Source organism: Quercus robur, chromosome 6, assembly GCF_932294415.1.
Source record: "Quercus robur chromosome 6, dhQueRobu3.1, whole genome shotgun sequence".
Classification (NCBI taxonomy): Eukaryota; Viridiplantae; Streptophyta; class Magnoliopsida; order Fagales; family Fagaceae; genus Quercus; species Quercus robur.
Genome location: NC_065539.1, coordinates 25,910,862 through 25,930,268, shown reverse-complemented (window position 1 = coordinate 25,930,268; position 19,407 = coordinate 25,910,862). Strand labels below are relative to the sequence as shown.

At 33.8% G+C, this 19,407-nt stretch overlaps 1 protein-coding gene and 1 pseudogene across 26 annotated transcripts; one reads left to right on the top strand and one right to left on the bottom strand.

The window, feature by feature from the left end:
• Positions 1-3,296: 3,296 nt before the first annotated feature.
• Positions 3,297-5,506, top strand: LOC126690048 (uncharacterized; annotated as a pseudogene).
• Positions 5,507-9,039: 3,533 nt separating this feature from the next.
• LOC126733381 (putative disease resistance protein RGA4) lies at positions 9,040-19,407 on the bottom strand. 26 transcript variants are annotated; one of them, XR_007659687.1, is made up of 18 exons: positions 18,977-19,036; positions 15,657-15,765; positions 15,469-15,531; positions 14,903-14,977; positions 14,634-14,769; positions 14,214-14,301; positions 13,907-14,046; positions 13,771-13,816; positions 12,176-13,670; positions 11,963-12,059; positions 11,775-11,837; positions 11,162-11,245; positions 10,893-11,025; positions 10,474-10,561; positions 10,163-10,307; positions 10,016-10,053; positions 9,800-9,903; positions 9,040-9,198 (listed from the first exon to the last, which is right to left on the bottom strand). XR_007659687.1 is itself a non-coding variant. In XM_050436679.1 (9 exons), the coding sequence occupies exon 1, from the start codon at positions 19,274-19,276 to the stop codon at positions 15,893-15,895; it is 3,384 nt and encodes a 1,127-aa protein (XP_050292636.1). In that variant the 5' UTR covers positions 19,277-19,407; the 3' UTR covers positions 9,344-9,903; positions 13,771-13,816; positions 13,907-14,046; positions 14,214-14,301; positions 14,634-14,769; positions 14,903-14,977; positions 15,469-15,531; positions 15,657-15,765; positions 15,882-15,892. The 26 variants fall into 26 exon arrangements, 24 of the variants coding, with proteins under 24 accessions (XP_050292636.1, XP_050292631.1, XP_050292635.1 ...); XR_007659688.1 differs by lacking the exons at positions 13,771-13,816; positions 13,907-14,046; positions 14,214-14,301; ... (2 more) ...; positions 15,469-15,531; positions 15,657-15,765 and having other exon boundaries at positions 12,176-12,829; positions 18,977-19,170; XM_050436679.1 differs by lacking the exons at positions 9,040-9,198; positions 10,016-10,053; positions 10,163-10,307; ... (4 more) ...; positions 11,963-12,059; positions 12,176-13,670 and having other exon boundaries at positions 9,344-9,903; positions 15,882-19,407.

The following is a 19,407-nucleotide window of genomic DNA, read 5'->3' as shown; positions in this document are numbered from 1 at the left end:
AAATAAAAAAAATAAAAAAAATGAATAAAAATAAAAAAAAGTTGTGAAATAATTGGAGTGAATTAGATGGAGCAATTGCTAAATGTAATTGCACCGAATGCTAATCCCAATTTAGAGGATGGTCCCTTTTTTTTTCTTTTCCACTATAAGACTTGACAATACAACTAATTGATCTTGGCCAAAAGGACTAGAATTCGAGGAGCGGGGTGACAATTACCAAACTGCTGGCGTAAGGACATACGTTCGCTGAGATTTGACAGCCTAAGGACATTAGTTGGTTAACGGCAAAAGTAAAACAATAAAATATTTTATTTATCTTACTAAACATTTGAAAATGTTTGGCATATAAAACTTTTAACATAAAAAATATTTTACTTCAAAATAATCGCAGCGTTAATAACTTAATTACAAAAGTCACCTAAAAGATTTGACCCTAATGCTACAAGTCCTCGTCATCATCATCTTTTATATAATAATAATAATAATCATCATCATCATCAACATCATAAGAATATCAAAAACTCATGACCTCAACCACAACTATCCTTAGAGTTGTACACGTGACGTTATCTTTATCATTACGTGACATAGGGTCGGTAAGTCGACACTCGAAATCCTATATTTCTTAATCAGCAAAATAAAATAAAAAATAAAAACTTATCCTTGAAGTTAGCTTAAAATTCTAATATTTTAAAAATTACCAAAATATATGCACCACTTTACATTTACCAAAATAATTTTTTTTTTAACATTTTCCCTTGTATTGATGGAAATATTGAAATTAGATAATTTAATTTCTTTTATTTTAATTAGATGAGAGTAGGTCGCTTAAGCCTTCGGTCATGTGTCGAGAGAGCAACTAATGCATTAGTAAGAATTAAGAAAGAGCGAGTTTATCTAAGTTGGGGGAACAAAAAAGAGGTAGAGGAAGACCAACAATCATATTAGTAGAAGTAATAAAAGAAATAACATGCCAATTAAGAGAATAACAAAAAATATAACTTTAGATAGAGCAAAATAGAGGTAAATAATACATATGGTCAACCCTAACTAATATGTTGATGATCCATAGCCGACTCCAAAATTTTGGGATTAAGACTTTGTATGTCATTGTTGTTGTTGTTGTTAATTAGATGATAGTAATATTTGTTTGATGTTTCAATAAAGGACATCAAAGGTTCAAATTCCTTCTCCCCTATTATAATTATGTAATTTATTCCCAAAAAAAATTATAGTACTATTTAAAAATAGACAAGTTTTAATTTTCTATGGTAAAATAAGCAATGTATAAAAAAAAGGGCAAAGAGCCAAAAACCACAATTTCTCCCTCCCTAAAGCATACCTTATTTTCCAATTTCATATCCTTCTTTTTTTTTCTTCTTCTTTTTTTTCTTTTTTTCTTTTTCTTTTTCTTTTCTTTTTTTTGTGCACAAGTTTAGAAATATTAAGCACCAATATCTAACAATCCATTTGGTTGAGTGGAAAACAAGAGGGAGAAAAAAAAATGGGGGAGATGAGTGTTTGGTTGGAAAGGGAAAAGTGGGGAGAAAATGGAATGGCCCAACATCATTCTCTCCTAACCCACCAAATTTCAAACCCCCCCCCCCCCCAACTATTTTCTACATCATTTCTCTTTTTTCCTTCATTTTTCCCCCTACTTTTCGGTTAACATTGGGCATGCATTTTGCATTTTTATACTTGAACTCCATTTTTTCCTAGTAAAATATTTTTTTTTTTTTAAAAAGGGGGGGGGGGGGGGGGGGCATGACCGCTTGAGAGTAAATTTCTACAAATAATATTTTCTATCATCTCATTTCTTCTCAACCAAATAAAAGAGTTTTTAATCTCACAAATTTTCCACCCCCTCAAACCAAACACCATGAAAAAAAACTAAATTTTTTTTTATCCCTCAACTTTTCTATTTTTTCCCCATTTTCTATCCCCCTACTTTTCCATTTCTTTAACAAAACAAAACCTGAGGCTTGGGAGGTATCATCCGCCTACGCCCTAACATGTGAGTGGTTCCGATTTCATACTTAAAGTTTGAAAAGTCAGTTGTGTCCTTAATTAATCTGAAAGCTTTCCATTTAATACCAATCCTAATTTGGATGCTAATGTGTGGTTTGATTGGACATGTTTATCATTAAAAAATATATATAAATAAAATTTAGGTGTCATTAAAACTACTTAAGCAACTTAAGTCATTACTACCTACCACACAATCACATTTAGTGTGTGTTTGGGAAGCAATAAAAATTATAAATTATTTCACTATTTAACTTATTTTTACTACTATTTATAGACCACACTGCACTTTTTGATACTATTCATGGGCCTTACTGTATTATTTCAACTAACTTTTACCTTTATCTACAGTACTTTCAGCAATAACTTTTCAATTTCAATAAAATAAGCCTCACTGCACTTTTTGATAATATTCATGGGTCTTACTGTATTATTTCAATTAACTTTTACCTTTATCTACAATACTTTCAGCAATAAGTTTTCAATTCCAATAAAATAAGTGGTATCCAAACAGACCATTAATGCCATGTGGCCACCATGCCCTTCACACATGTAAGGTCACACTTGTGGCATGAATGAAACATTTTTTACTACTATTTTTTAACTTATTTTTACTACTATTTATAGACCACACTGCACTTTTTGATACTATTCATGGGCCTTACTGTATTATTTCAACTAACTTTTACCTTTATCTACAGTACTTTCAGCAATAACTTTTCAATTTCAATAAAATAAGCCTCACTGCACTTTTTGATAATATTCATGGGTCTTACTGTATTATTTCAATTAACTTTTACCTTTATCTACAATACTTTCAGCAATAAGTTTTCAATTCCAATAAAATAAGTGGTATCCAAACAGACCATTAATGCCATGTGGCCACCATGCCCTTCACACATGTAAGGTCACACTTGTGGCATGAATGAAACATTTTTTACCCATTTTCCCAGTGTCCTATTATTTAGATGTCACAAAAACAAAAAAGAAAATGGTAGGAAAGCAAGGCTCCGTTAGTTTCAATTTTCAAATGCGAACATTTGAATTTTTTGTATTCGGTTGGGTTTTTGTAAAATTTTTTCCTCTTTTACAGAACTCAGAAATTTTAACAACCCAAACTCAAATTCCTCAACAGAAATGAAGTATAAAAACATAACAAATTGCTTGCAAAATTTTTAAATAATAATAATAATAATAATAATAAATCAAGGTTTCACGGTGGTAACAGAGCTCCTGAATGGCAGTGATGGAAGGGATTCAAAGCTTTGTTGATGGGCAATGATAGAGATATACTGAAGGGTTGGAATCTCACCATCGCATCAATCTATCTGACATTGCATCAATCTCTACTTCCGGTTGTTCCAAAGGGTACAAAGGCAAAAATGATTGATGCATGCATAGTCAAGTCTCCATTATGGAAAGATGTCAAAGTATTACATTTGAAGCAGAATATGAGGTCTAGCAATGATGAAGAGTTTGCTGAGTACATACAACACATTGGTGATGGGAATGAACCATATATAATTGATGATTTGATTAAACTACCCCCTTCAATGGCAATGCAATGGGAGGGTCAGCATTCTATATACAACTTGATTGATCAAGTTTTTCCAAATTTACAAGACCATGTCAATGATGCAAGGTATATGGTTGATAGGGCTTTGCTAACACCTATAAATGATGATGTTGAACAACTTAATGCAAAGATAATTTCTCAGTTTCCATGAGATGAGTTTACATTACATTCTTTTGATGAGGTTGAAGGAGATACACAACATCTATATCAACAAGAATTCCTAAATTCTATATCTCCAGGGGGTTTACCACCACATATATTAAGGCTAAAAAAGGGTGCTCCAATTATGTTGTTGCGCAATATAGATCCAAAAGCCGGATTATGTAATGGTACAAGATTGATATGCCGTGGATGTTTTAACAACGTAATTGATGCTGAAATTTTGACTGGACAATATGTGGGTACACGCATTTTTTTGCCAAGAATCCCTTTAAAGACAACAGAAAATGTACACTTGCCATTTGTAATGTTCAGACGACAATTTCCTGTACGTTTAAGCTTTGCACTTACAATAAACAAAGCGCAAGGTCAGACAATTCCAACTGTTAGAATTTATCTTCCTGATCATGTTTTTAGTCATGGCCAATTATATGTGGCATTGTCAAGGGGAGTCTCCCAATTCACCACAAAACTATTGGTGCAAAAAGGCAGAATACCTGAGGAGAAAGGTGTTCACACAAGAAATATTGTATATAAAGATGTTTTGTTCCCTTCATCATAGGTATTAATTAACAATTGAAAAGAACTGTCTTACATATAGATTTATTTTAATAATTTACAAATTTTAATGGTTATGCTATCTGCATTTTAATATTTCACTCTTTGAAGTTTTTTATGTATACAATTAATTGGTAACAGGAAGAATGCCTAACTCAAATGTGAGGATTGAGTCCACTATGCTAAATAATGGAGTGCATGCTGTTCCTACTGCTCATTGGGAGAAGTGGAAGGATGATCAGTCAATATCGAACATGGAGGCCATTGATAACAAGGTATATTTCTTTCTAATGATATCAATAATCAGCATCCTTTCTATTGTTTTATCAAAAATAATATTAAAAATGTCATGTTGCGAATGGGTTAGGTTCGAAAATTGCAAATTTATTCACCTGGTTGGGGATTCACTGTTCGAGCTGACAAGAAAGAGCTTTGGAGAGAAGTGAAACGAGTTTTAGAGTCACAAGAATTGAAAGGTTTGTTATGCTATTTTTAAAAATAGGAAAATAACTAATTGATAATTTTAATATACAAACATTTTTTTTCCTTCATTTTGAAGGACCAAGAACAAAGACAAACAACAAATCGCTGTCAAGAGCAATGAAGTTTCCAACATCCATAAGAATAAAGACAAAGGAAAAATGAAGGACGATGTGATCTCTAACACTCATGCCAACAGAGACAAACGGAGAATGAAAATCAAGGACAATGTGGTTTCCAACATCAAAGAGCAAAAAAAGATACGAACAAAAAAAATCAAGGACGATGCAATCTTTAACACCAAAAACAGTAAAGACAAACAGAAAATGAGAGTCAAGGACGATGCAATAATAAAGCAGGTACAAAACATTACCACGTCTACTTAAAAAAAAAAAAATTATATAGTTTTTAAATTAATTTTTTTTTTTAAATTTTGGTAATTAAATGATAGTTCTTCAAGTCCCAAGCTGAAGTAGACCATTTCACATACATGGAGCTATGCAATATCATCACAAGGTCAGTTCAAATATTTCATTTTACAAGTTTATGCATGATATTTATAGTGCTTATCATTATTATGTACGTTTTAAAGTCTCTATTAATAACACAAACTAACACATTTTGTATCATAGGTTCATGGCAAATGCTGCTGGAAAGCAATTAGAAGGTGAAACAAATAGCATTGCTCCACCAACTTCTCCACCGTAGTCGTCATAATATTAATAAGTTCACCTATTCCATGTTTCAGATGTAGTGCATTATTTTACAGTTTTATCATAATTGCTTTTGGCAAGGTCATCACATGTATTTTGTAAGTAGTCTTATTGTTACAGTTTTATTATGCATTTTCAATATATGCACTATTTATAAGATTTATTTAGAGGATCTTTTTTTTCCTCCCCCTAAAGGTTAATACTAAATTATTGCATTATCTCCCAATCAATAATACGTTGATTACTGCATAATTATTTTTTTTGGGCAAAAATGGATAATAATTACGGAATACTAGCCTCTGAGCACGCGCGTGCTCTTCTATTTTTTGGATAAGGATTAAATTAGAGCATTTATTATAATTTGGAATTATTATATTTTTCAATCACAAAAAAAAACCTAGGGGTGTGATGAGTGTCATGTGTGGAGAAGTAATTTTTTTATCACACCCCTAGATTTTTTTGTGATGAAAAATTATTGTGATTGAAAAATTATTTCTCCACGCATGACACTCATCACACCCCTAGGTTTTTTTTTGTGATTGAAAAATATAATAATTCCAAATTATAATAAATGCTCTAATTTAATCCTTACCCAAAAAATAGAAGAGCCTCTGAGCACGCGCGTGAGCTTATATTAACCTGTACTACAAGTACATAGCATATTTTCTAACCTTTTATCAAAAAGAAGTAAAGAGAGCTTATTATTGAACAAAACGGAAGATACCAGAACCTTGATTATCTTAAATATGCTATTTAATGCTATTGGACAAATATTTACTTCTTACATGCTTGAAAGCAGGTTAACATTCTACTTAAGAGGAATTTCCAATACGCTAAGGCTGGCAGCATGTTTAACCCATTAATCAAATACAAAGAACCATTTAGTAGAAAACTACAACTAATACCCATGGACCGAAAGACACTGAGAATCACTGGAAAGTTTTCTACAATTTAATCAAACACTTTTACTCAACCATTATTTAATTCTAATCCATAAACTCATATTTTTCCCAACATTTTTAAAGCACCAAAAAAAAAAAAAAAAACCCTTGCAATTTACATATATATATACTCATCTGCGAATTTTGCAAGCATGGAAATCCAATGAAAGTTATTAATTTAATAGTGCAACATTGAAAAAAGTTACACCAAGTGAGCTTATATATCTTACATATGTTGGTAAGTCAAAAGCCCAAAATCCTTACAAATAAATAAATTTCATCACAGCTCAGAATAAATCAGATAACAAAACTCAAAACACATAAATTAACGTAGCGTTTGGCAGCACAGAATGGGAATATGAATTGTGATAAGAAGTCAATAAAAAGATTTAAAGACACTAAGAACCATTGGAAAGTTCTCTTAGTGGCAAAACCCATAATACCCAACTACAATAACAATCAAATAAAAAAACCCATACCTGAAATATGAAATTGTTGAGAGGGAAGAGCAGTGAGAGAGGCAATGTGGTGAGTGAGACTGAGAGGTGTAAGAGTTAGTGAGGCTGAGTGTGGACTGTGAGAGTTGAGGATGCTCTGTTTTTGGGTGAGAGTTTAGTGAGGCTAAGTGTGGACTGAATAATATAGTCCCAGGAACGCGTTAGTTATTATATACTATCTGTTTTTGAGTGTGGACAGAACGGGTTAGTAAAATAGTTCCACCAGAACTCGAGTCTTATAGACTCGAGTTCTGTTCAAAATTTATTTAGAATGAGCTTTGCTGAAGTAAATCTTGAGTCTTATAGACTTGGTTTGTGTCAGGCAAAACTCGAGTCTCTAAGACTCGAGATCTGTTGAAAGTTTGTTAATTCCTCTAATCCAATCTCGAGTCTTATAGACTCGGTTTGTGCCAAGCAAAACTCGAGTCTTAAAGACTCGAGATCTGCGTGGCAATTTTTGCCACCTCAGCTGTTCAGAACAAATGCAAAGCTACTTTGTAACAGTCGGTTTTTAAGTTGAATCTCGAGTTTCAAAAACTCGAGATGTTAGTTTTCTTAATTCTTTCAAAACATTCCTAACTTACTATTTTGAATGGCTGAAGACATCTGTTATGCACAATACCTCCAGGCTCACATCTCACAGGACTCATGAGTTTATTTACATACTCTGTCATCCATGTATCTCAATGTAAGTATGGAATTAGAAAGTACTACATCACCTTATACATGGGTTATCATTTACTCTACACTTCTCATCATATTAGCACGTGAAATGGATTAAATCAAGAATAGATATTAGTACATAAACTGACAACAAGAAGTCATATAGAATCTACAAGTAAATTAGGTCTTAAAGAGGTGAAAGAAGAAACAAGGGGGAAATGACATAAAGGACTCTAGAGAGGGAAATTAGGATATTGTATGAGTTGCCTCCTTGGATAGTTCACTAAAGGAAGCTATGGATTGTTGTGAGAAACTGCCGAATGTACGTGATAAAAGCTTGAAAGTGCACGCATTAAAATGATGCATCAAGTCCTATTGCTAATATCCCTGAAGCATCAAGTTCTGTTGCTAATATCTCTATAGAAAGGATTGCTTCACAAAACAATAGTGCTAACTATATTATTTAGTCTGTCATAGCAACACCAATAATTAGAAGATTTTTGGATCTCTAGTTTTATAATATATGATAATTAGTGTTATGAAACATATGCTAGAGATTTTCTTTTTCTTTTTCTTTTCCAAGCAACCTATAATTCAAAAATTGATAGTGAGAAAAATATAGTAGTTTGTTGTTTCGATAACATATAGGAATATTTTCCATTTTATTTGATTTTATCAAATGATTTTAAAAAATTGAGCTGTGTTTTCAAATAAGACCAAGCCACAAGAGAAAATTGCGAGTCATTATTATTATGATTGTGATTTGAAGATATAACAGCAAGTTAGGTGCTTACATATAAAAAGGATTTGAAACAGCAAAATTCGAATTTTTTTTCTAAATAACAATAAATATTAAAAAATTTAGTTAATTGTCATGTTTCAAAACAATGTTGAAAACTAACATCTCGAGTGTCTAAAACTCAAGTTCTAAGATAAAACTCGAGTTTTTAAGTCTCGATTTGGAAGAAGATGGGTCCAATGTGAGAAAAAAATCGACGTGAAAATCGAGTTTTAAAGACTCAAATTCCATAAATTGCAGAAAAATGCCGCTATAGGGATTTAAAATGTCACTATAGGGCTTAAAAACGCCACTATAGGACCCCATAAACCTGGTACTTAGAAAAAAAATTTTGCAGGAAAACACCGCTATAGGGATTTAAAACGTCACTGTAAGGCTTAAAAACGCCACTATAGGTGAATTTTTTTTTGCATGAAACTTGAGTCTTAAAGACTCGAGATCTATGTGGCATTTTCACACTTGCAACGCGAGTCTTTCGGACTCGAGTTCTAATATGGATCTCGAGATGTTACTTTTCTTAAATCTTTCAAACCGTTCCTAACTTACTATTTTGAATCACTATTCACATCTGTTCTGCACAAAACCTCGCAAAATTCCTATACAATGAGCTAATTCCAGCAGCATGGTTGCAAGAATTAATTTCAGTCAAATACCAGTGAGTTCAGTCAAATAAGCCTTGGTATCCTTTCCAACATCCCGCGACCAAAAAGAGAGGAAGTTCATGTTTAAAACAATTGATCTTACTCGTTTAGGTAAACAGTCTTGCCTTCACCTTGAAAACCAACTTCTGCCAGAAAAGAATTTACTTATATAACATAATTGGAAATTTTTATGAAAAATGAAGAAAAAGGGACCAATTTGTGTAAGGACCTTATAATTTTACTTTGGAACTCAAATCGCTGGAAATAAAATCATTTATTCTCTTTTGTCTGATAGCTATTGTTGTCTAGTATTCAATTTAAAAGCCATTAGAAAGGTTATGAACTCCTGTTCTCGAGAATAGAGGTGCTAGATTTTATTTTATTTTATTTTTGGAAAATCAGGCAGAAATTTCATTGAAACCAAGCCAAAAACCAGCAACTCAAATGCAACAGCAAGTCTGAAGCAGCAGACAGAGCACTAAGACAATTACAACTCAGGACAACAAAAGAATGACTCTTTACAGCAGCAATACAAATACACCACCAAACCTGAAACTATCTGACAGAGCACTAAACAAAAATTCCAACAAGGTGTTAGATTTATGTGATATTTCACAGGTGCCATATCTCTAATATAGCTCCATGGTATGCTAAGCAACCTTAAGAAATTAATCCAAAGATGAAAGAAATGCCTTCTTTATTAAATAACAGAACTCTCCAAGCAACCCTTGTTCAATGAAGTCTTACTGGTTGAGAAGTCCAAAAATCATTCACCATGAAATTATGCTATCCTTAAAAGCAAGTAATACTTTGAGTGGTAACACCAAGCTATAGCTTTCATCCATGGTAACCTATCAGACAAAAGTTTGAGAAATAAAAAGGTGAATAAGTGAGTGAATAAGTTTTCCACCATATTTCAAAATAGGAAAAAGTTTTGAGAGGAAATGAGGATCCATAGCTAACCTCAAAACTTGGGAATAACGCTTTGTTGATGATGTTGCCTATCATATTGCCAGAAAAAAAAAAAATAAAAAAAAAAATTTAAAAACTCAAAAATCGAAGCCAAACCTATGAGGAAAGATTTAATGTGGTAAGGAATGCGATAGTTACCATTATTTTCTTCTTGTTTCTGTGTAAACTTCGCATGGTCTAGTTTGGAAAAAAAAACATGCACTTTTAAATTCTTGCCTGCTTTAGTATTCATTTCTCCTCAGGTTTTTGCATATAGAGCCCAATAAATGATAAACTCATCAACCTGAAACCAAAGGGTAAATTTAAGAGTGAACGAGATTAGTATCTGAGAAATATGGTTCTGTAGTATACTAACTATATATTTGGACCTTGTCTTTTTGTTTGATAAAATACTTACTTATATACTGATAAAAAAAAGTACTTGAGAAATTTGGAGGGATATGAGAAACCTGTATACACACTGCAGCTAAATCCTTCCAAAATAAATTTCAATATCTGGGATGTGAGCAGCTTAATGCACTCATGACCTATTTCCTCCTGCATTTTTCAAATAAATTCATATTATTTTGGTTCACAGGAATTAAATTCCTCCTCTTCCTCTTCCTTTCCCATTCAATAGATAAAGCTAAAATGTCTCAAAAAAAGAACTATGATGCAAACACATCTTGTTTTCTATACAAACTGGTGAAACAGCTCCCACATTACTAGGGGAAGTATCATTGGATGTTTAGAGATGAAAAAAAAAGGAAATACAAAAATTATACCTAGAAATAGAATTAGACAAGAGAAGTAAAAGTTGCAAATATAAAATACTAATATATACAAAAGCAGTAGTTACACAATTGCAATTTTAGATAAGTAGGCTTACCTTTCACAGGAGTCTTGAGGCTATATGCAAACTGTATGAAAGCAATCATCTCTGTATCTCAATGCACTTTGAGATCAAAAGCACTACACTTACACATGGGGCCCTATATTTATTCTCTACTTCTTGTCTTGTGCTGATGCATGTGACATACAGTAGAACAAGAATTGATGTTAGTATCTGAAGATGCAAAGATGCGAAAGATGATGCGAAAGAAGAAACAAAAGAAGTAAGCACAAAGGACACTTGAGAGGGAGGTTAGGATATTGTACATGAGTTACTTCCATTGATGAATCACTTGAGAAAGCCACATATTGTTGTTGAAATCTGGCTATATAAATGTACATGATAAAAGCCTACAACACTTGCATTAAAATGATGCATCAGATTCTACTGTTACTATCAGTAGAAAAACTAGCTTAAAAAGAAAAGAAAAAAGGATTTGTCTTGACTGCAGTATTTAGTTTGTAATGACAATAAAAATAATGAATCGGTGCTTGATCTCTATAAAGTATATTTGGTATTATAATTTATAAAACATGTTAGTGGTAGAATTCGTGTTTTTTTAGCTCAAACCAGCCAACAATATTAAAATCAACAAACTGAGAAAACTTAGATAGTTCGATGTTTCGGTAACATATAGTAACATTTTCCTTCTAAATATCAACTTATCAAAAGCTACATTTCAAAATAAAACCATGATGCTTGAAAATTATATTTTGCTACAAAGCATGATCCCATAGTGATTTAACTTAGATAACAAATCTACCTTCTTCAGTCAAAAAAAAAAAAAAACTTTGATAACAAATTGTGATAAATGGCATGCATTATCTGTAGACATAACAGAAAATTGGAAGCTTATATATTTAAAAAGGAATTGAATACCTGTACAATGAGCTGAATCCTATGGCACGGTTGCCCAGTTCAATTCTCCTAGTAATATTGACTCTGTTTACACAATGGGTAATGAAAGAAAGTTCACATTAATTTTTTTCCAAAACATAATTTAAAAAATGAGAATATTATAAGCAGATAAAGGGGGAAAAGGCAAAAGAAAAGAAAGGAGATAGTACCAGTGAGTGAGTTGTTGTGTTGTTGAACAATTGCAGCACCCAAAAGCTTTAATTAAGTCCCAATTCTGACAAGCAGGTTTCTTTGCTTCTTCTTCATCTGAAATTTAATCACCAAGAAATACAGCTGTTGAGAGAGAACAATGGAGAAGAAGAATTGTGCATTTGGATTTTTTTTAATCGAAGGTTGGGAATAAAATGGTGACTTTTACATACCTGGCTCTTCTTCTTCCCAAAACAGTTGTCCTTCCAAATTGGGAATGTGAGAAATTTTATGCCAATCTTCCCCGATTTGCTTCTTGCATCTTTTCAGTAAGATGGGACATCGACTAATATTTAGTGTTTGCAGAGAGGTAAGGGCACCAATTCCTTCTGGCAATGATTCCAAATTAGGGCAGTCCCAAATTAGAAGAGATTGAAGAGATATAAGTTTGCAGATCCACTCCGGTATAGCTATCAAACTAGGGCAGTCCCAAATGTCGAGTTTTTGTAGAGAGCTGACATATTGAAGCCCCGTTGAGAGAGAGACCAACTTCGGAAGTTCATAGAATTGCAAAGAGAGAAGGGTCCTAAGTCCTTGCCATTCATTGGATAAATCATTGGATAAATCAACCACCTCAGACTTCAAAACACTCATATTTTGAAGTGCCGTAAGATATCGAATGCCTTGAGGAAGAGGACATTTGTCTAGATATAGAGTACGGAAAGAAATGAGATTTGGTAGGCACTCCTTTGGCAAAGCTTCTTCCATTTTATGTAGTTCATGTAACTTAATTTGGAGAGAGGGGCAACAATTGTAGAAGAAGAAGAAGCAATTGATGGTAGATTCCCTGAAGAAGTCTTGTTGTTTATCATCATCCTCTCCCATGACTGCTTCAAGTTCAAGCTACAATTAATTAGGCTCAATCTTTCGAGATATGGAAACAAAGGAAAGGAAGTCAGCTGATTAGGGCAATTCCTAATGAATAAGTAGGAAAGACAAGGAAATGAAGGAAGAGAATCCCTCCTTCCCCGCCACCAACCCTTTAAATTAGGGCTTCCCCAAATTTCAAGTGTCTCCAAAGATGGGTAGAATAAAGAATCAATTTATAAAAAATGATAAGTAAACATAATTGGAAATTATTTATAAAAAATGAAGTAAAAGGGTCCTATTTGTCCCAGATTCAATTTAAAAGCCATTAGAAAAGTTAGGAACTCCTGTTCTTGAGAATAAAAGGTGCTAGATTTTATTTTATTTTATTATTGGATAATCAGGCAGAAAATTCATTCAAACCAAGCCAAAAACCAGCAACTCAAATACAACAGCAAGTCTGAAGCAGCAGACAGAGCACTAAGACAATTACAAGTTACAACTCAGGACAACAAAAGAATGACACGTTACAACAGCAATACAAATAAACCAGCAAGCCTGAACCTATCAGACAGAGCACTTAACAAAAAATTTCAACAAGGTGTTAGATTCATGTGATATTTCACAGGTGCCATATCTCTAATATAACTTCATGATATGCTAAGTAACCTTAAGAAATTAATCCAAAGATGAAAGAAATGCCTTCTTTATAATGTAACGGAACTCTCCAAGCAACCCTTGTTCAACGAAGTCTTACCGGTTGAGAAGTCCAAAAATCATTCACCATGAAATTAAGCTATCCTTAAAAGTAGGTAATACTTTGAGTGGTAACACCGAGCTATAGCTTTCATCCATGGTAACCTATCAGACCAAATTTTGAGAAATAAAAAGGTGAATAAGTTTTCCACCATATTTCAAAGAAGGAAAAAGTTTTGAGAGGAAATGAGGATCCATAGGTAACCTCAAAACTTGGGAATAACACTTTGCTGTTGATGTTGCCTATCATACTGCCAGAAGAAAAAAAAAATTAAGAACCTCAAAAATTGAAGCCAAACCTATGAGGAAAGATTTAATGTGGTGAGGAATGAGATAGTTACCATTATTTTCTCCTTGTTTCTGTGTAAACTTCGCATAGTCGAGTTTGGAAAAAAACATGCACTTTTAAATTCTTGCCTGCTTTAGTATTCATTTCTCAAGTTTTTGCATATAGAGCCCAATAAATGATAAAGTCATCAACCTGAAACCAAAGGGTAAATTTAAGAGTGAACGTGATAGTATCTGAGAAATTTGGTTCTGTAGTATACTAACTGTATATTTGGACCTTGTCTTTTTGTTTGATAAAATACTTACTTATATACTGATAAAAAAAAAAGTACTTGAGAAATTTGGAGGGATATGAGAAACCTGTATACACACTGGAGCTAAATCCTTCCAAAGTAAATTTCAATCTCTGGGATGTGAGCAGCTTAATGCACTAGTGACCTATTTCCTCCTACATTTTTCAAATAAATTCATATTATTTTGGTTCATAGGAATTAAATTCCTCCTCTTCCCCTTCCTTTCCCATTCAATAGATAAAGCTAAAATGTCTCAAAAAAAGCACTATGATGCAAACACATCTTGTTTGCTAAACAAACTGGTGAAACAGCTCCCACATTACTAGGGGAAGTATCATTGGATATTTAGAGGGAAAAGAAAAAAGGACATACAAAAATTATACCTAGAAACAGAATTAGACAGTAGAAGTAAAAGTTGGAAATATAAAATACTAAAATATACAAAAGCAGTACTTAAACCATTACGATTTTAGATAAGTAGGCTTACCTTTCATAGGAGTCTTGAGGCTATATGCAAACTGTATGAAAGCAATCATCTCTGTATCTCAATGTACTTTGAGATCAAAAGCACTACATCACTTACACATGGGGCCCTATATTTATTCTCTACTTTTTGTCTTGTGCTGATGCATGTGAAATACAGTAAAACAAGAATTGATGTTAGTATCTGAAGATGCAAAGATGTGAAAGAAGAAACTAAAGAAGTAAGGACAAAGGACACTTGAGAGAGAGGTTAGGATATTGTATATGAGTTACCTACATTGATAAATCACTTGAGAAAGCCACAGATTGTTGTTGAAAGCTAGCTATATAAATGTACATGATAAAAGCCTGCAGCACTTGCATTAAAATGATGCATCAGGTTCTACTGTTACTATCAGTAGAAAAACTAGCTATAAAAAAATAAAAAATAAAAACAAGGATTTGTCTTGACTGCAGAATTTAGTCTGTAATGACAATAAAAATAATGAATCGGTGCTTGATCTCTATAAAGTATATTTAGTGTTATAATTTATAAAACAGGTCAGTGGTAGAATTCATGTTTTTTAGCTCAAACCAGACAACAATATTAAAATCAACAAACTGAGAAAGCTTAGATGGTTCGATGTTTCGGTAACATATAGTAACATTTTCCTTCTAAATATCAACTTATCAAAAGCTACATTTCAAAATAAAACCATGATGCTTGAAAATTATATTTTGCTACAAAGCATGATCCCATAGTGATTTAACTTGGATAACAAATTGTGATAAATGGCATTATCTGTAGACATAACAGAAAATTGGAAGCTTATATATTTAAAAAGGAATTGAATGAATACCTGTACAATGAGCTGAATCCTATGGCACGGTTGCCTAGTTCAATTCTCCTAGTAATATTGACTCTGTTTACACAATGGGTAATGAAAGAAAGTTCACATTAATTTTTTTCCAAAACATAATTTAAAAAATGAGAATATTATAAGCAGATAAAGGGGGAAAAGGCAAAAGAAAAGAAAGGAGATAGTACCAGTGAGTGAGTTGTTGTGTTGTTGAACAACTGCAGCACCCAAAAGCTTTAATTAAGTCCCAATTCTGACAAGCAGGTTTCTTTGCTTCTTCGTTTGGTTCTTCTTCATCTGAAATTTAATCACCAAGAAATACAGCCGTTGAGAGAGAACAATGGAGAAGAAGAATTGTGCATTTGGATTTTTTTTAATCGAAGGTTGGGAATAAAATGGTGACTTTTACATACCTGGCTCTTCTTTAACATTTCAAATTGGGAATGTGAGAAATTTTATGCCAATCTTCCCCGATTTGCTTCTCGCATCTTTTCAGTAAGATGGGACATTCTCCAATTTCTAATATTTGCAAAGAGGTAAGGGCACCGATTCCTTCTGGCAATGATTCCAATTTAGGGCAATCCCAAATTTGTAGTGCTTGCAAAGAGGTAAGGGCACCGATTCCTTCTGGCAATGATTCCAAATTTGGGCACTCCCAAATTACAAGTAATTGAAGAGATATAAGTTTGCAGATCCACTCAGGTATAGCTATCAAACTAGGGCAATTCCAAATTTGGAGTTTTTGTAGAGAGCTGACATATTGAAGCCCTGTTGGGAGAGAGACCAACTTCGGAAGATTATAGAATTCCAAAGAGAGAAGGGTCGTAAGTCCTTGCCATTCCATCTCATCCCAATCATTGGATAAATCAACCACCTCAGACTTCCAAACATTCAGATCTTGAAGTGCCGTAAGATATCGCATGCCTTGAGGAAGAGGACAGTTGTCTAGAATTAGAGTACGGAGAGAAATGAGATTTGGTAGGCACTCCTCCGGCAAAGCTTCTTCTATTTGCATGTAACTTAATTTGGAGAGAGGGGCAACAATTGTAGAAGAAGAAGAAGAAGCAATTGATGGTAGATTCCCTGAAGAAGTCTTGTTGTTTATCATCATCCTCTCTAATGACTGCTTCAAGCTACAATGCCATAGGTTCAATCTTTCGAGATATGGAAACAAAGGAAAGGAAGTCAGCTGAGGGCAACCCCTAATGTCTAAATCAGAAAGAAGAGGAAATGAAGGAAGAGAATCCCTCCTTCCCCGCCACCATCCCTTTAAATTAGGGCAATTCAAAATATCGAGTTTCTTCAAAGATGGGTAGAATAAAGAATCACTGTAATCTCTCTCTGAATCTGATATGTGCTCTAAACAATCCAATCTGTCCAAATAAATAAATTTGAGAGAAGGCAATTGGTCCAACGGTGGAAGATACTCGCATTTATTACAAGAATATAATTCATATCGGACAAGATTTGTGAGCGTCACAAGCCAATGTGGAAATATCACTCCCCCGTACCTAATTAATCTCAATGCTTTGAGATTTATATGCGGTTGCAAGGCTTCCACTACTGACATGTCACAAACAACACCCGTCTCATCAGTGTCTTCTTCTACCCAATTTAAGTCCAACCTATCAAGCCTTTGTTTCTCTTTCAAATTTGCAGCCTTATACTCTAATGTGGCATCTTTTATTTGTTTGAGATTTTCAATTGACAGATTTCCTCTTAGCTCATTTAGCCTCTCAAGATCCTTCAATCCACCGTTACTCTTAGGCACTGAATCAATCCTACCTTTACTCATCACAAATCTTGACAATGTTTGTAGATTAGTCAATTGGCCCAGTCCATTTGGCATATGAGTCAAACCAAAACACCCATCAATCTCAAGAAACCTGAGGTTGACTAATTTGTTAATATCTCTTGGCAATTCTTTAAGTTTAGAACACCGAGAGAGTTTAAGTGTTTGCAAATTGTACAACTTGACAATAGAATTAGGAAGCATCTCAATGTCTTCATTCCTAGAAAGATCAAGATATCTTAGATGCTTCAACTTTTTGATAGAACTTGGAATTGTTTTAATCCCCATTTTATGCAAATCCAACAAGCGTATGAACTTAAAACTTGCAATAATTTCACTGAAAGTTGAACAGTCCCAATACGTTGTTTCACATGGCCAAAGAAATGTTCTTATCCTTCTTGCTTTATATAATGAGATGGGAATTTCTGATGATGAGTTCAACGTATCTACAAAAGACACATGACGATTTTTATTGTCAATGTCTTTCTCTTTTGAATAAATGGTGGTGCTCTCTGATCCTATTACTTGTATTGCCATATCATGCATGAGATCATGCATTTTGAATGTTGATATATTGCCAAGTTCATCTTCTTTAACATCTTGAAAGAATGATCTCCAAAGCAAATCCATAAAATACTCATGCCCAACATCTTCTAGACATTGCTTTTCGTTATACAATTTAATGAATCCTTGTGCCATCCACATATAAATCAAACTTTCCTTTTTAATCTTATAATCCTTTGGAAATAGACTACAATAAGCAAAGCAATGCTTCAAGTGTGATGGGAGATAATCGTAACTCAACTTTAGTGTTGGTAAAATGTCATTTTCATTCTGAGGTATTTTCGAAAGTTCATTGTCTTTGAATGATAACCACTCTCTTTCAGATTTTTTAAAGTACAATAAACCTCCTATGGTTCTAATTGCAAGCGGAACCCCTACACACATTTTTAAAATATCCTTCCCAATATTTACAAAACTTACTTCCTTCGGTTCTTCCCCCTCTTCAAACGCCATCTTCTTAAATAAAGACCAAGCATGTTGTTCATCTAAACCCTGTAACACATGTGGTTGACTAGGTTGTGAAATCTTAGCCACTTTTTGACTACGTGTAGTCATTACTATTCTACTGCCTCTTGCACCACCCATCAAAATTTTTTTCAAGCTAAACCATTTTTCACAATCCTCATTCCACACATCATCCAACACAATCAAGTATCTTTTTCCATTAATTTCTTTATGAATATCATTGACTAATGTGTTCATTTCAAGGTCTTTTGCTGGTTTCACATTTTTTACACACTCCAAGATTTTCTGAACAATTATTTTCACATCAAAATTCTCAGAGACACACACCCACACTTTTGGCTCAAAATGGTCTTTGAGTTCTTTATCATTGAAGACAAGTTGAGCAACTGTGGTCTTTCCTAGTCCTCCGATACCAACTATCGGAAGGACAGAAACATTCTCCTCAACATCGGGATCCAACAGAGATCCAATGATGGCCTTCTTATCCTTCTCCCTCCCAATAACATCTTCAGCACTTACAAAGTAATGAGTCTGCCGTCTTGACTCATTCCTCTCCTCACAACGTTCTTCCAAGGGAAACTGCCTGTCCGCAGCTATAGCAACTAGCCTCTCCCTCATCTCCTTAACCTTATGGCCCATTCTAACACCATATGCAAGCTGGTTAGTTTTGGAAAAGAAGATGCGTACCTCTTTGGCCTTCTTGTCCCGGGTCATCACTTCCCGTCGCAAGGCCTCAGTGGAGATTTCATCCAGCAAGTCATCCGCATCAAACATGGCCTCCTTAAGCCTTTGCAGCCACAGTTTGACTTCATTGTTGTGTTTCTTCGCCTCTGCATCCAAAAGCACAGCACTGATTGTGGAAACTGTCTCCTTGAGTTTTTTGATCTCGTCTTTGACACCCCAGATGAGCGCAACCTCTTGCAGTGCGAGCTTGCCCGCCATCCCAATGATTTCCTTAGCAACGTCGAACAGAACTCCTTCCGCCATTTCTTGAATTAGAGAGAATTGAATGAATGCTAATTGTGTCTTTGTGAGAACAGAGAACTGAGAGCAGAAGGATCTGTGATCTGTGAAAAGGGTAGGGAATATGCTGTTTGTCTCTAGTGCTTCGATGACAA